General features: G+C 40.4%; 2 protein-coding genes across 3 annotated transcripts; one reads left to right on the plus strand and one right to left on the minus strand.

The window, feature by feature from the left end:
* The first annotated feature begins 1,819 nt into the window (after positions 1–1,819).
* On the plus strand, positions 1,820–8,008 carry LOC121636335 (proline-rich protein 36-like). 2 transcript variants are annotated; one of them, XM_041979756.1, is made up of 3 exons: positions 1,820–2,166; positions 4,010–4,282; positions 5,026–8,008. In XM_041979756.1, the coding sequence occupies exons 2-3, from the start codon at positions 4,085–4,087 to the stop codon at positions 6,499–6,501; spliced, it is 1,674 nt and encodes a 557-aa protein (XP_041835690.1). In that variant the 5' UTR covers positions 1,820–2,166; positions 4,010–4,084; the 3' UTR covers positions 6,502–8,008. The 2 variants fall into 2 exon arrangements, with proteins under 2 accessions (XP_041835690.1, XP_041835689.1); XM_041979755.1 differs by having other exon boundaries at positions 4,041–4,282.
* Positions 8,009–8,067: 59 nt separating this feature from the next.
* Positions 8,068–15,555, minus strand: myl9b (myosin, light chain 9b, regulatory). Its single transcript, XM_041979757.1, has 4 exons — positions 15,412–15,555; positions 11,996–12,199; positions 11,032–11,193; positions 8,068–10,938 (listed from the first exon to the last, which is right to left on the minus strand). Exons 2-4 carry the CDS (start codon positions 12,177–12,179, stop codon positions 10,763–10,765), a joined length of 522 nt encoding a protein of 173 aa, XP_041835691.1. The 5' UTR covers positions 12,180–12,199; positions 15,412–15,555; the 3' UTR covers positions 8,068–10,762.
* Between the last annotated feature and the right edge of the window lie 982 nt (positions 15,556–16,537).

Here is a 16,537-nt window from a genome sequence, read left to right on the forward strand (position 1 = left end):
ACATACTCAGAGGCAGTAGAAAGCTCATCTCATACATATAAACAAGGCTTTTCTCCAATATACACACACACATAGTGCTGAGACAAAGCAAGGTCTATTTCCTGGGTAGAGTCATCTATGATCAACACAGCTGCAGTGTTGGGGGGTGGGTCACTGCTTTAAAAGCCACTGATTAGAGGATGATAATGGTCCCCATACATATGGGTTTGACGGTTTTCAACTTGTGCTTGAACAGCAGGCTGTTTTGGTTGCTTTAATCTTGAGAGGTCTGTTACTTTTCACTGGTTACACTCTGCAATGTATCTACTTCAACCTTGTCTCACAGTAGAAAAATAAGGGGAAAAATAGGTCATTGACAAAGTTCATTTGTGTAAAATGGTGCAATCGATTCTGCAATATTAAAATTTTCATTACGTTATTTCTTCTCTTCTGTAATAATAGTTTTGACATGACAAAGTTTACTTATCCTTAAGTTTTTGTTTCTATACATATATATATATATATTTAAACTCTTGGAGGCATTTGTTGGATGCTTAAAAGGCACATAGTTAACTCCAGGATAGTTTTCCCCCAGCTGCAGTGACTCTACTCTTTTACTTTGCTCTGAAAGCCTTCTTGCAAAAAAAAAAAAAAAAAACTAACTAAAAGAAAACATGCTCATTAGCATCTTTGCTTTGTTTCACTTGGTTATAAAGTGGGGAAGGAGTGAAAGGTAAAGGCCATGGCTGTTCCACCAGAGAGATGATGTAGCAAAAAGTGTCTAGAAATAAATATATTTTATGATCAAGCACATATTTTAAAGACTAGAACCACTTCATTACAATACTATATTAGAAATGTGTTTATCGGGGTTCAGTGGGGTTTAGTCTAAAGAAAAAAGGGGTGAGTTGTGAGTGAGTGGGCGTGCGGTTCATAAAAGTGAGATTTACATAGATTCCTGTTCACCATACTCTGCTAACATTTAAAGTATGTGCAATACAGAGTAAATGGGTTCTTTGATATTAATAATATGAGACTATCTTGCATATCTCCCCTTGTGTCATCCTCTGTAAATAGCTAAAATCGTCTTCTTTTACAATGCTGTAAACGTATTTATACTATTTCAAGGTTATTCAAATGTATAATGCAGAGTTGCAATGTTCAATAAAATGCACACAGTACTTTCTCAAAAAGTTCATCATGACTGCTGCTTATTTTTATTAAAAGGGTGAATCCAGGTGGCATTTTACTTTCAGATGCCATTGTTAGACCAAAAACATTTAAACTTATTTGTTATTTAAATCATTGCAAATTACTAATCCACCAGCAGACACACTGAGTCAACTTTATTGCGGCAAAAACTGGAAAATTATGTCCCCAATTTCACATTTTTTCCTTTTTTCTCTAAAGTTCTTCTTTAAACTACACACCAGGAGTAGATACAGAATTTAATCCGTAAAACCACCACGGAATTGACTGAGCGGATGGCATCATGGGGCAGTCAGTTCAAGTCGACGTTTATGATTTATATAACTGGAGCTTTTTTTTCACATTGTTACGTAAAATCGTCGCTTGTTCCCGCAGACAGGAATAACACAAATCAGAATGCTAGACATGGTTACACGCTGCCACACATAAGTTTAACGTCTGTGTAACCGTAGGGGGTGAGTAGTATCGGCAAAATAATGTTTCAATGACCATCTGCGCTATATTTTGAATGAAATTGTTCTTCTTTCAGTCACAGCGACGCGGAGTCTAGCCGCTGCCCAAAGGAGCGACGTGATTGGCTGACTACTGTCCCGGAGGCGTCATGCAGAGATGTGATTGGCTGATAGCAGCTAATGAGGCGGGATCATTTCAGCTGCGACTGTCAAGATTGGCAAAGGGCTGGCGCTGCTGTTGCGTGCAGGTAAAAAGAACAAGCGACAGAAAAAAAAGCCTGAAAACATTCATCCTAGCTGAAAGCGAGGGCTGCAATGGAAACGTGGAAATCTCATCGACTGGAACAAACTAAAAAGCGAGGATTTTAAGTCGGTGAAAAAAGCAAAAACATCTTTTCATCTTGGAAGAAAGTGCTGTTGTGTCAACCATCGTTGGGCTTTCTTTCACGCTTTGTACAGCAAGCAACTTGGACAGCTGCGTGTTTGCAAGCGAGCCATCAACAAAGAATGAAAGCATTGAAACGAGGTGAGCGCCACTCAGGTCGTGTTTTTTTGTCTGCTGTGCACGTTTATCACCCTCAAAGTGTCTGTCTGGTAGCCCCGCATGTCTTTGCTGTTGACTCTGCCTGGTATGCGAGGGTTTTGTCGCGAGCAAATGCAGCGTGTGTTTGTGTTTAAAATTGGAGGGACAGCTAGCCAGCTAGTTATCTCTGGAGGCAGGCATGGTGTCCATCTGGCAGAGCGACATGCGGGAGGCTGTGCGTTCCTGTTTGCCTCCTTTGTGCGTTCCAGATGGCTCTTTTACTTCTGGGTTTGTTCAAGTGTTAGATTGTGCCTTATCTGAGCGGTTCATTGGAGTAACATGTGTCATCATACTTGGACAAAGCGAGTTGTTTTGGGAAGTCGTGATTTGTAACTTAGTGGGTCGGTGATACTAACGGCCAGATTCAAATTTCCACCTCTAAAGAAGCTCGAGGGAGTGTAAGAGTTTAGTGGATTATGTCCTTGAAACTTAATTCGGGGCTCTATTAAGACACTATTTCCCCAAAACGCTTCCCAGGACGCACATTTACCAACTTTTCCAAACAAAGACATTTTGTAAACAAGAAGTTGGGCTGTTTGACAGTTATTGCGATTTTACACATAGCTGGGAATGCAGTGTTCGTATATTTGATGTTCTTAACAATTATACTGGAAATTTGAGTTTTATAATAAAAGATAAATGTCACTCCAAGGAGGCGGTGCAGTGGTGGGAGTGCAGTTTTGTTGTGGTATCACGTACACCACGTTTCTTCCAAAGACTGCAAGGATAACCTGAAATAATGTCAAGTAAAAGTCTGTCCTTTCTGTTTTCTGTATCATTGTAATAGAATTACTCATTGCCATCACATCAGCTAATGCAAAAAATTTTATAGAACAAAATAAGTAAAGTTTTTGAGGAAGCAAATGAATGCACGAATTGCCAAATAAGTTTGTAATGGACCAGACTACCATCACATTAATATAATAATGGATTTATTAAAATGATATTTAGTAATGCCCAGCCATGCTGTAGCACAAGGCAAAGAATGGGAGAAATGCATTGTTTGTTTGTTTGTTTGTTTGTTTGGTTTTTTTTTTTTTTTTTTTTGTTTTTCTAATCAGATTCCCTTTTGACTGCCCCCTGTTTAGTGTAGTGCAGCCCTGATTGTCCAGATATGTAGTGCTGAAAAGATTTTGTCCACTTCTCTCACAGTCTTGAGTCCAAGTACCTAGCATGAGGTGAAAACAGCCTCCTTTGCATGGTCAATAGATTCCTGGGCCACTGGCTACTGTGATGTTGATATGCACACAATCTCCTTTGTGAGGACAGGCGCTGCCCCCGGGGGTCAGATTTCACCCAGCCCCACAGACAGACATTTACTGCATTCTGTGGCCCACCCCTGGGATCAGGCATGCTCCATTTTGAGGGGAGATTTCCTCCAATGACCAACCATTGAGTTTAAAAAAATTCAAATCACAAAGCCATTGTTTAAACCGTCTTTCTACATCTTCATTTTTAAAATGTTTTAGAAACTGATTGTTTGAATTGGCTAAAAAAAAAAAAAAGAAAAAGATATTGCACTGGTTCACTTGACAGCATTTGATCAGCTCAAACCTTTTGTTTCCCCGTCTCTGCTTACATGGCATCTGCTGTTGTGAAGCTTTAGTTTAGGTTTCATTTTATGTCTGAAAGTGGATCAAGGTGCAGAAATGTATGTAACACAATGTGTGTAATTAACTGCATGCTTGTCACCAACACAACAATGGGGGCCATCTTCTTGTACCAAGTGAAATTTGATATGAAGATTAAATGGTTAAATTGTTCTGACGAGTCCTGCTCCTAACAGTGAACATGACAAGTCATCTCCTCTTCCGTAGCCTCGGAGGAAGAGCATCGCCCGGAGCAGGAGCACTCTTCCGCCATGTCTGACAGCGATGACGGCTCCCCACTCGACCTGTCAGGAAGAGGGCTTCTTGGGAAGCGCCGTCGCCGTGGCAACCTACCCAAGGAGGCGGTGCAGATTCTCCGGAGCTGGCTGTACGAGCACCGCTTCAATGCCTACCCGTCGGAGCAGGAGAAACTCAGCCTGTCGGGACAAACCAACCTCTCTTTGCTGCAGGTGGGGGGCAGTTTTTAAATTTAGATTAAAGTTGTTGCATTTATTTATTTTTGTGTTGTACCAGAAATTCTTGGTTCCACTGGTAGTACTTAAAGTTTTTACATTAGGTAAGATTGCATGTGTGAATTATGAATTTCAGTGTAAATTTTAGAGCTATCAAAAATCCAGTCGCATCAGTATCGTGAACAAGTACACGTAAAATAGCTACATGGTATCCCCACACACTGTATCGCAGTCAACATTTAGCCACTGTTCCCCTTTCACTTTGTTGCATCATTACTGGACGTTTCCTCTTTCCCCTCAACACACAGGCAGCCTGCTCTAGATGAGGCAGTGCAGTAGGAGGCAGCAGCAGGGTTTCTTGTTATGTAGTCAGTTGACTGGAATGCTTTTGGCTGGCTTCTCTGTGGCTCAGCATATTTGAGCTCAGACTTTCATTACTGCCAGCTGTCTGAGCACTCTCATCCCCTGTCTCCCTCCTTTCTTTTGCTGTGCCACTAGAGGGAGTGGGCCAGACTTCAGTCACTGACATGGATGAGCAAAGGTTGTAATTAAATCCAAATGCGTCAGATTATTTTAAATCTAAAGTGTAGTTCAGGAGTTGAGTTTTGGACATGGCTAACTGAGTGTTTCTTATGGAGTCAGGATCAATCTCAGCAACAGTTTAAAGTTATACAACTATAGACTGGTTTTTGGTTTTTATAAAAACTGCTGTTCATACCAGAAATTTCCTGTTTTCCTAGATATGTAACTGGTTCATCAATGCACGTCGCCGCCTGCTCCCTGACCTGCTTCGGAAGGACGGCAAAGATCCCACCAAATTCACAATCTCTCGTAAAGTTGGAGGTAAAAATGAGAGCCATTCAGCTAACGGAGGTGAAGCCAGTTCACTAGAAAATGGTGCTTCTACAGCCTCTTCTCAGCAGCGTCCATCTGTGATCCGCTCAGCACCTACTTTGGATCTCAGTCTACTTGGTAACACGGCAACAGCTATCCTGACAGGGGCGGGCTACCCTGGTAAGGAAGGATCAGTCCAGGCGCTTATGAGGCTGGATACGCAAAGCCTGCTACGGGAAGCAGAGGAAAAGGGGGCTCAGTCGGCTTGCCTCACCAGCACAACAATAGCAGCTAGTCCTACCGGTGGCCTCTTCAACACGCCTCCTCCGACTCCTCCTGAGCTGTACCCAACCCAAGACTTTAGTGATTTGAGGCTCCTCGTAGATGCAGCTCTGCAAAGGGCTGCAGAGCAAGAGAGACTCGAAGAGACCCAGAACAAACTCTCAGAGTCTGTAACAACTGAAGTAGTAAATGAGAAGTCCAGTGCTCACAGCAGTAACATGGGCCCAACCCCACCTCCAGAGGAACAAGTCATGGATCCTTCCAGGGTGCAGAGTTTAATGGAGAAGGCTATGGCTGTTACAGTGTCCGACGGAACTTCATTAAAATCTCCCGTGCCTGCGTCCTCAGGAGCATCTGTGCCAGTCCCAGCTCCAGTATTGCTGTCAGCCTCGAGGATATCATCCCTTCCAATGAATAAAGTCTTATGGAGTCCCGTAGAGGTGGACTCTGTCCGAGCATCCAGCCCAAACCAACCTCAACTTATCCCAGCCATAGTGCCAGTGTCTGCCTTAGTCTTGGGACACTCAGATTTGCAGAAACCAGCTGCTGTCCCAGCTGGTACTCCAGCACCATTATCAGCTTCTGTCTCACCTCCCTGCACAGGTCCTGCAGATAATTCAGTGCCGGAAACTAGATCAGTCTCGGTGCCATCACTAGGCGCTACAAGCCAGGATTCTTCCCCAACTTCTCTTCCTCCAGCTGTCACCTCTAGAGGAGTCCCACTTCACCTGCCATTCCACAAACCTCCTTTTATCCCGGCAACGGCCCCATGCTCGATACCCAGTTCACCCCCAGTGTCTTCTGCAACACCAGTTTCTGCCTCTGCCCCCTCTCTGGCTGCTGTCCCCGCTGCAGCTTTGCCTACTTCAGCGATCACACCTTGCCTGGGCCTCACCTCCCACCTCCCCCCTCCTCTGCAGCCTTTCTCCACAGGCAGCAGCAGCAGTTTGCAGAGGAATTCAGCAATGGTGCCCAGCGTTTGGAGTGTGGTTCACGCTCACACCAGGCAACCCACTTCACTTCAAGTGGTAAAGACCCCCATCACCACCGTGTGGGGGCCTCAACACGGGCTGCACACAGTGAGTGAAACTGTCAACTAAAAGCTGGAGCTGGATATCTTGTATATTTGGGGTGGAGTGAAGCCAACCTCTTTTTAGTTTGGAAACACTGTATATAGAAGAATGTATCGTCACAACCAGTCATGAAGTCCTGAGCCTGCACAAGACCAAGTAAGCTAACAGGCATGAGGTGATTTTGAGGCTAAGAACTTTTAATGTTTAATACACTGTTTGCATTGAAAGCTGATTCTTTTATAACACTCGACCATTTCTGTCAGACTGAATGCTCTTCAGTATGGAGTAAATGTTTTGTACAAAAGTTTTGATGCCATTTTCAGCGACCTACTATGTTAAGATTTTGAATAAGAAGAAAAATATCCCACATTTGTAGAAAAATTGAGCCAGTCTAGTGATCAGCACAACAGATTGGCCTCTCGAGTTGCAGTGCTGGACTTTTATGAATGTAAAAAGACATTTATGCTCACGACTGGTTGACCTAAAAAGGATAACGTGATTTTTATTTTATCAGAACAGCAACAACTTAATAGATTTTCATAGTTGTGCAATTCAAATGACCAATTTTTATTTTTTTATTCCTATTTTTTTATTCTTATTTTTATCAGTAAGTATTTCTTTTTTCTTTGTATTTTCTTCCCTTACTCTGTTGTTGTAAAGAAGCTAAGCAGAAGGGAAATTGTATATACTGCAGCAAGCCTCACAAATGAATCAGTTGACTCCAAATATCCCCATCACATCATGCTGCCTTTTTATGTCATTTTCCCCTCATGACTTATCTTGGCTCACATTTACAAACACACTCGAGTTTCACATGTTTTTTTTTTTGTTTGTTTTTTTTTTTGTGCCAGTTTCATTTCATAAGTTTTATTTCAACAAATGAGCAGTATTTTCTTTGTTTCTGTCCAGAAAAGCATCTGCTGTCATCTCACCCAGCTCCCAAAGGGGTGTAGCTGCATATAGCCCGCATTATGTTACATAGGCCAGTCTCAGTGGAGAGGTGATGCAGGAAAAACACTACGGTTTACTGTTTTTCAAATCTGAATGTCATATTGGTGGAAAGGGGTAGTTAATACTTGCAGGTTTACTTTACAAAGCAAATGTAGCACACTTAGTATCTGGTATTCTTCTCTGTTGGTACTAGATCATTAACATTTTAGTTCAGTTGATCTATATTTTCAGTTTGGTTCAGAAACGGTTTCTATAGAATTCCTTATAATCCATAAATCTTTAGTTTCTGTGAAACTGTGTTAGGATAAGCCACAATATCAGGCTGAATACTATCTGGACATCTATTAACAGTAGCAGTGTGTGTGTGTAAAGAAAAAGTGGGTTTTCTTGTGCTGTTGTTAATTGTCAGCTTTCATATTTACCAATGTCACTGAGCTGCTTTTGGTTCACTTGGTTGCATTTTTCATGTGCATGTTGTTGGAGACAAAAGAAGGAAGTGTGATGTTGGATCTTACTGCTGAGCAATAACCACTGTGACCATTCCCTGAAAACCTCATTCCACGCTTCACTGTTGTTTTTGTGTGTGTGTGTGTGTGTGTGTGTCTGTGTCTCCTCACCGAGCCAGTAAAGGTTGTGTACAGGTGTTTTTTTTTTTTTGTTTTTTTTCTCTCTGGTTCAGCTACTCAGTAGACTGGTGGGCATTTATACCTCAAATTACACAGGTCATGTCAGGCTTAGGTCATTTATTGAATACTGTTTCAGTAATACCTGAATGATTCATACCACTGATGACATCATCTCGGTTCTAATACTGGACATGACTGACAGGGTTTGGGTTTTATATGGCATGGTTTATTTTAGATTTTTGATGCAAACTGACACACCTTACATCATGATGTGAAGATGTAAATATTGTGAAGGTCAAGAATACTTTTTGTTTGTATGTTCTAGCATGAGCTCAATCTCAAACTGTAGTTTTTCAGCCAAATGCTTTCACAAAATGGACATTGTGAATCATGACTGATGGCGGTATGACTGGCTGCTGTGCCTTAAGCCTACAACCAAGGGGTGATGTCCCTAATGTTTTTTTTTTGTTTTTTTTTTTAAATATATATTAACTCTTAGTCTGTGCAATATACGCCTTAAACTTTAAATGTGTTTTTGTATGAACATTTCAAAGAAATAAAAGTTCGTTTTTTCATACTTGCAGATTCTTTTGTCTTTAATTGCTCATGAAGGGGGAAAAATCCATGGAAGGATATCCAAATTCATCATCTGGGGCTGAAGATGTCTGCATTTTGGTAGCTTTGCCAAAATAAAACCTATAGGACAGATGTGTCATCACTATCTGATAATGCATTTGCATGATTGGGTTAATTTTACTAAAAAATGCTTGAACAAATCAAAGGACAACCTTTAACCTGACACTGTTGTCCACCAGAGGTTCATGTCATTTTGTCTAATTTGTTTGTTCTTTCTCTGTCCGGTGTTTGACCTGGAAATTGATCAAGACAAACTATTGTGAGGGATATTTTAATTTCCTAAATGCACCCAGAGGAGGCCTGTTGGAGGAGCTTTGTCAGAATACAGCAGTGCATTCTTTGTGTTTTCCATCCAATGTTGGAGGGTGGGACACGTTAATCTCAAATTGTGCATTGGACTAAATGTGTTGTCAAAAAATGCTTTCATTCAGCACAGCAGTGACAAAACAAAAATAATTAGACACATGGAACTGATGTGGGTTTAAAAGTAAAATCTGAAGCAAAAATATTAATGATTTCTTAAAGTCTTAAAGTCTTAAAGTCAGGTTTATTTGTCAATTTCTTCACATGCCCATAACATACAAAGGAATCGAAATTACGTTTCTCACTGTCCCATGCGTATACAGGTATTTCAATCTGATAAATGTTTTTCTCCACTGGCATCTCTGGTGAGAGGATGTAAAAACTGAGAATTGAAACAAGGGGTAGGTTTGCTCCACTTGTATCTGCAGTTGCAGGGGTCAGGAAATAAGTTACTCTAGTCACCATTATTCCTTCTTAAAACATTTCTATCCTGGTAGGTGTGGTCTTTTCCAGGATGACATTTATCCCATCCATAGGACATGAAGTCTCACTGAAAAGTAGGAAAATGATGGAAAGTTAAGGGAAAATTGAGTACAGATGTGCTGGACTCTCAACCACCATCATCTTTTTGTTTTCCATCCCTTCAGAGTTTTGGAGAATCAATATTAAAAATCAATGTAAAGTTTTTCTTGTAGCATTTGGTGGTCCAATTCAGTTTGAGCCGTGAGTTTTACTTTCTGTAGGATATTTAATATAAAAAAAAAAAAATCTCCCACAGACACGAGACTCCACCTTTTAACAGAGAAATCTGAACAAAAACTTAGTGCTGAACATCTCAGAGGAGATGCTGAATTTATTTTTTATTCTTTAATTGTCGGAGTGTATGCATTCAAGCTGTACAAGTACAGTATTAGCCCTTAAACACCTTAATGCACCAATGATACATTATATATGGTTATTAAATCAGACATATACTTAAGTGAAACTGGGGCAGCCAATGATTTCAAAGCACTCTAAACACAAATAACCACATTTTTCTTTATTTGCCTGAGCAGTTTCAAGACTGAATTCCTTCAACAAAACAACAGACCTGATTCCTCAACAAACACATACAACCAGCCAATGCAACAAGACTTCATTTAAGACGAGCAAGTCTACCAACCATTTGAACAGGAAGAAATAAAAGAAAACTTTTGATTGTCAAAAATGAATAAACACAATGATTACTTTCTTTTTCCATCATGTGAGGATACAGATATGACAGAAGGGGCCGCATTGCAGTGCGAGTGCAGGTGTGCTAGCTAAATGGCAGGAAGAGGTAAACATGGCTGGTACTGTAGGTAGCACTGAAACTAGAAGTCCAAACAGCCCCCCTCCCCTAAACACAATAAACATTTCTGCTACATGCATCTCAAAAGTCCATCTAACATCCTGTGAATACCAGACAAACTGCAGCTGAGGTGGAGGAAGCAGCGGTAGGCTTGTAGCTGAGATGCAGATACTGTAAGGCACCTCTCTACATACTGTATTTAAATCCTAAAACAATGACAACTGAGAAGTCGTGTATTGCAAAATAATTCTTTGAATCCTAAGATTCTACCTTTAACAAACATCAGTAAAACAATTCACTTTTGCTCTGTTCGAATATAAAAACAACTCTGACACTGGATTCCTATTTATTTTTTGCTCCAATGTTCAAAGGGGAGATGGGGACAGACTTATGGTGCAATAATTGAGCCGGGGGGGTGTCAAGAGGAAGCAGTCATCTTCGCCTACTCATCATCTTTGTCTTTGGCGCCATGTTTGAGGATGCGGGTGAACTCTGCGTAGTTAAAGTTGCCCTTCTTGTCAATGGGTGCCTCACGAAACAGCTCATCCACCTCCTCATCTGTGAAGCGATCACCCATGGTGGTCAGCAGCTCTCTCAGGTGGTCTTCATGGATCACGCCTTGGATTTTGACAGAAACACAGTGAGCCATGATTTAACCACCCAACCCCACGCACTTGCGATTATGATCTGTGTACAATGCACGCAACTCACCAGATCCCTCCTCATCAAAGCAGGCAAAGGCGTTGCGGATGACATCTTCGGGGTCTGTCCCGTTCAGCCTCTCTCCAAACATGGTGAGGAACATGGTGAAGTTAATGGGGCCAGGTGCTTCGCTCATCATGCCCTCAAGGTATTCATCAGAGGGGTTCTTACCTGAGGAACAACAACGCTGCTTTATGTGCACGTTTGCGCATCAGTCTTGCTATGTAATGAGTGGTTGGAAAAGTGCTTTACTGAGGTACAGATTTAAGGAACCTTTATATGTAATATGTTGTTTTAAGTCAAGTACAAATTACCTGAAGATAGATTTGTTGTTTGTCAATTCACAAATAAAGTATATTTAATTAAGGTTTCTTACAGATTAATAACAGACTTCCAACCCCTCACTCACCATTGCACATTGTGGTCTCTGGTCATCACGGTCAATGTGCAGACTTTTGTATGGTATGACTATTTACAAATCCATCCTTGGGCTGTTGCAATCACGTTTATCCTCCTACATGCTACTCAGACAGAAAAGTCACAGCCTCTGCTTCCAGGATTTTATTACTTTCAGCAGTCCCTCATGCTGCTCCCTCAAGTTGGAAAAGGATACAGCTGCCCACCTTGATCCCACCAGGGAATTCAAAGTAATTCTAAGGGAACTAGAGAATGTAATTTTGTATTGTTTTTGTTTTTAGTATCTAATCAGCTTTACACCTTTATATAAACTCTCGTTTATATACTGTATTTTTAGTAAACTAACTAAATGTATTTTTTTTGTCTGTCCAAAACGGGTCTATTTTGTGAATGAGACCAAAAATCATGTGGACATTTATCTCCAGCCACAGTTGTAATCTAGAAGACATCATAAACTTCCTTTACTCACCAAATAATGCTTTTCTGACAACTAGTAAACAAAATCATTCCCCTTTAAAAGGGCTCAGTTTGGACCCATAAAAACAAGGTTATTTACCCAAAGAGGCCAGCATGTCATGCAGATCCTCCTTGTCGATGAAACCGTCTCTGTTCTGGTCGATCATGTTGAATGCCTCCTTGAACTCCTGGATCTGAGACTGGTCGAACATAGCAAAGACATTGGAGGTGGCCCTCTGAGGGCGCTTCTTGGTGGTCTTTCCCTTGGCACGTTTGCTTGACATGGTGGCGACCGGATCTGGATCTGTGCACAGACAATGTTCATTAGTTAAAGAAAGCTGTACTAACGCAGCACTCTGATTAAAGAGAGACCTACACAGTTTTAAATTAACAAGCTTTGTTTTTTAGGATTCATTTCTAAAGATTTATTGAATTTCTTTGAGTATATTTTGCAGTGCAGTATCCATGTAACCATATTTTATATCATCTCTGCATTCACTTGCAGGTGGATCTTTGTTTCTCACTTCCTCAAAAGAGAGAATCACATTCTCCATAAATGTCAGGAACTGTGACAGATGTGAAAATGACATGTCTCTACAGTGCACAATGCAACTAACTTCAGATCTGTCCAGAATTAGACCTGCCACTCATGTTCAGGTCTACAAGGATTTGTCACTTGTGTGTGTGTGAGCTTGTATGAGGGAGCGCTATGATTGCATTGCACCCCGGGGTAAATAGCAGACAGAGAGACAGGCTGGTTTGTGCAGGAAGGGGCAGGTGAGTGAGGCTGATTAGTCACCCAGATAAATGTCACGTCTCAAGTCTTGATGGGAACTGAAGTGAATTGTATGCTGCAGGTTTCACCTCCTCAGAATTTTTTTTCCACTCAAATGAATAATTTAAATAGAAAAACCTTTAGGTTTATTTTCAGTTTGAAAATTAAAAATAAATTAATTGATCTCTAAAGATGACAAGACTGTGGTGGACTTAATAATTCCTAAAGATGAAGTCAGTGAAAGATGATTTTTTTTTAAATTCACATAAAATTTTAAATGAAGAAAAAGATGTTCATGTTTGAACAATTCATGCTTTCAGTTATCTTTCTGGACTCAGTAAATTAAGATACTTGTACTACACTTCACCAAACTGCCCTCATTTATATATATATATATATATATATATATATATATATATATATAGCCAGAAAAAAGAAATATGTGTGGTGATTTATTGAAACATGCAAGAAAAAAGGAAAATACAACATAACGACCTTAAAAAAATCAATATGTCATTGTCTTTTTTCTTCAACACAGCCCGAACCTGCTTAGTGAAGCTTACAAGGATGCTTCTCTAAGCTTTCTTTAGTCTTCAGGAACAGTTCCTCAGACTTCCTGGACTTCCTAAAGCTCTTCTTTGGATGTTGGCAGCTTTTGTTCTCTTCTCTGTCAAGATGATCCCACATTGCATCAGGAATTTGAGGTCTAGACTCTGGACTGATGAGTCCAGGTCTAGTGTCATTTGCTCATTCCGTTTCTGACGAGGCCTCAGTGAACAGTAGATAGATAAACTGAAAGGCCTCAAGAGCTGTGTTGGGTCTTTGATGGATTTTTTCCCCCTTTTTTCTAAGAGATCATTACTTTTAAATACTGGTTATTTGTTAATTTCTTATTAACAACCATGCCAAGATACAAGACTCACCTTGTTGATGCAAAAGCACTATTTCATGTCTGAGCTTAAGATAACACATTAAGTCGTTATGACAAACTTCACATAAAAAAGGCCTAGAGGTACTTAAAGAGGTTCTTTGCCTACTGTCTGTTTTGGGTAGACAAAACTAGTTCATCCCCTTAGGCTTAGGCTCAAATAGTTCATACATTGATCAACTTTACTTTAAAAATGTTCAAGTACAAGGACTTGACTCAAAATGAGTGAAAAAGCAATGGGAGGCCTGTTTTACTGTAACTGATGCATGAATGAGGGCTTCAGAGAAAAGCAAGTGAAGTCAAGTTATGCTATCTATTTATTCTCTTCTACTGAACATAGTTTCCACGACTGATATATATGCAAATTAATGCAAATGCTGCTTGACTAGCCACTCTTCTGTCCAAAGTTTATGATCTCAATAAGCAACATGACAGTCCTCAGTAGCATTTGAATAAAGACATTATGGATCTGCATTTGTTTTGCCTTTTTTTATTTTAAAAAAAGGGTAAATGAAAAGAATTTCTGCACAAGTGCCAACTAAATCAAACACACAGACACAGTTTCTCTAATCCTTTCTGTGGCCACAAACACATGTTGGATCAATCTTTCCTTTGATTCCTCTACTGTTGCAGCTCCCTTCATGTGCCAGATAAATGAAGAAATCTGGAAGGTGTGTGCTGCTGGCACAATGCTCCCCCATTTTATGCCTCACAATAACTGAGGAAGCTGGAAACAAAACAGCATCTAGCTACACATCAAGGTTTCAGGAAAAGAGAACTCCCTCCTCTGCTACAGTAGTCTTTTCACCACACTCCACATTTTCTATATGCAGACACTTGTCGCAGCTCTACTAAAGTGGTTCCAAAGGAAATTGTCCAATTTGAGCTGTTAGAATTTAATAATATGTGCTGTGCCTTCTGGAATGAGGCCGAGTGGTGTTTAGTTCTGCACCAGCATGTCTGTTTGAATATAAATCGAAAGATTTTAAGGATGTTTTGATAAAGTCAGTTTAATATCCAGGCCCAACAGATCTAGTACCTAGCAACAGCTTAAAATGAATCAACAATGATTCACAGAGAGGGCGAGAACAACTATTTTTGACCTCAGTAACTCAAGTCACTGCCTGACGCACCTCAGCTTGGCTTGTACTGACAATAGTATTTGTTCACTGACCACCACCATTCCTCTATGAACCCTTTTATCCCTCTGGTGATGACAAAGCTCCTCTGTCCTGTCTAACAAGAACACACACACTGTGTGTTCTTGTTTGATACTGCCACACAGTAAGGCTGTCATCCCTCTTTCCCTTTCTTCAGGTCGTAAGGGTCACCCACTACTGAAGTGAAGACTATAAGGCCAACGGTCAGGAATTCCAAAAGCAAACAGAGCAAGAGGAATGTAATCTCTCATTGCCTATAATAAGACAACATCAGGAGGTGTGTGATCCAAACAGATCTAAATCGGTCAGATGCATTTGGAAATTCCTCGGATTAATGAGCCATGGTGATGAGATGGAAGTAACGGTGCGTGCATACAGTTCAAGCACACCTTCAGGGTTACACAACTAGTCTAAAATTAACATCATTGGAAAGTTTCTCTTGAACAACAAATAAAAAAGAAATTCCCTCAGATCCACTTCAGAAGTCCCTGAAACAATATCCTCTGCTCAGTTCTGACAGTACAGCAGTGAACCACTAAACCCAAAGAATTTACACCACTCATCCACTCCAAATGCATAAAGTTAGAACTTTCTGATACAATATATACTATATTTGTACAACCCAGGGTTTAAAAAACAGCTTAAACTCTCACCTTGGCTTCAGGCAGAAATACTTGGGAGTCCTTCAAACTCCTTTTGTCTGGTCCCGTTACAGCAGTGGGAAAGGAAGCAGGCAGCCCTACTGAAAAGTTTGCTTAAAGAATCAGACTCATCGTGGGCCCCACCCCTTTCTGTCATGGCCAATGGGGAGAACAGCCTGGCCCGTACAAAGACATCCCAGGCCAGGACATTTCTCCATACAAGGCAAAGGAATGCACAGTCTGCAGCCTGTTACTACCACAGTCGTTGCTCGGGATGTTTGGGGAAAGGGCCGAAATGACAGGAACCACGATAAGCCTGCCTTATTTAGAGAAAAGAGCTAAACATTCAGAGGCTCTGGACGGTGGCGGGCAGAGGAAACAGCAGGGAGAGACTTGTGAAGAGATGCAGAGCAGTCTAGAAAGGCAGCGTTTGTCGTTGAAAGAATCAGGGTTTCCTTAAATAGGCAGTGAGGCTGGGCATCACTAAATGAGAGAGAGACACCTGGAATTATATCATCAGGGAAATGTCTGCTTTGCGGGGTTTAACACTTAAGACCACCAGGGTTTTTTTTTATTTTTCTTTTTGATGGGAGCTTTTAGAAAACGTTTTATAATCCTGTCATTTTTGTAAAATAATTCATTTACTCTGTTTTTGCATTTAAATTTTATTTAAGCCCTTTATCGATTTTATGTGCTTAAAACTTATGAATACATAATTTTATATGTAAATAGAAAAGAATAAAGGGGCTGTTTACTATATATGACATGTACTTTGTGTTTTTGTTTTAGAAATACCAACATTTCACGTTGTAATGTCTGTTCTGATTAACGCAAGACTACTATCTAACTGGGATAAGACTACCATTTATATTTCAATGGTTTAACCGCATGAATGTTTAGGTCTCGGGGGCCTTTGTGTTTGATGAAACTGTGAAAGTGCAGTGATGCCCTCTACTGGATTAGAGTGGTTTTTCTTTCATGAAATCATGAATACTTTAATGGATACAGATAAAAATGTGGTTGATTTATGAACTTAAACTATTTAACGTAAAGGTAATTTTAGTAGCAGATCATTATATTGAACTGTCTTATGAACAAATTATTATTATTTGTCGTTTTTTTTTTCCAAAGCAGAATT

This window comes from Melanotaenia boesemani, chromosome 3 (genome assembly GCF_017639745.1).
Source record: "Melanotaenia boesemani isolate fMelBoe1 chromosome 3, fMelBoe1.pri, whole genome shotgun sequence".
Taxonomy (NCBI): Eukaryota; Metazoa; Chordata; class Actinopteri; order Atheriniformes; family Melanotaeniidae; genus Melanotaenia; species Melanotaenia boesemani.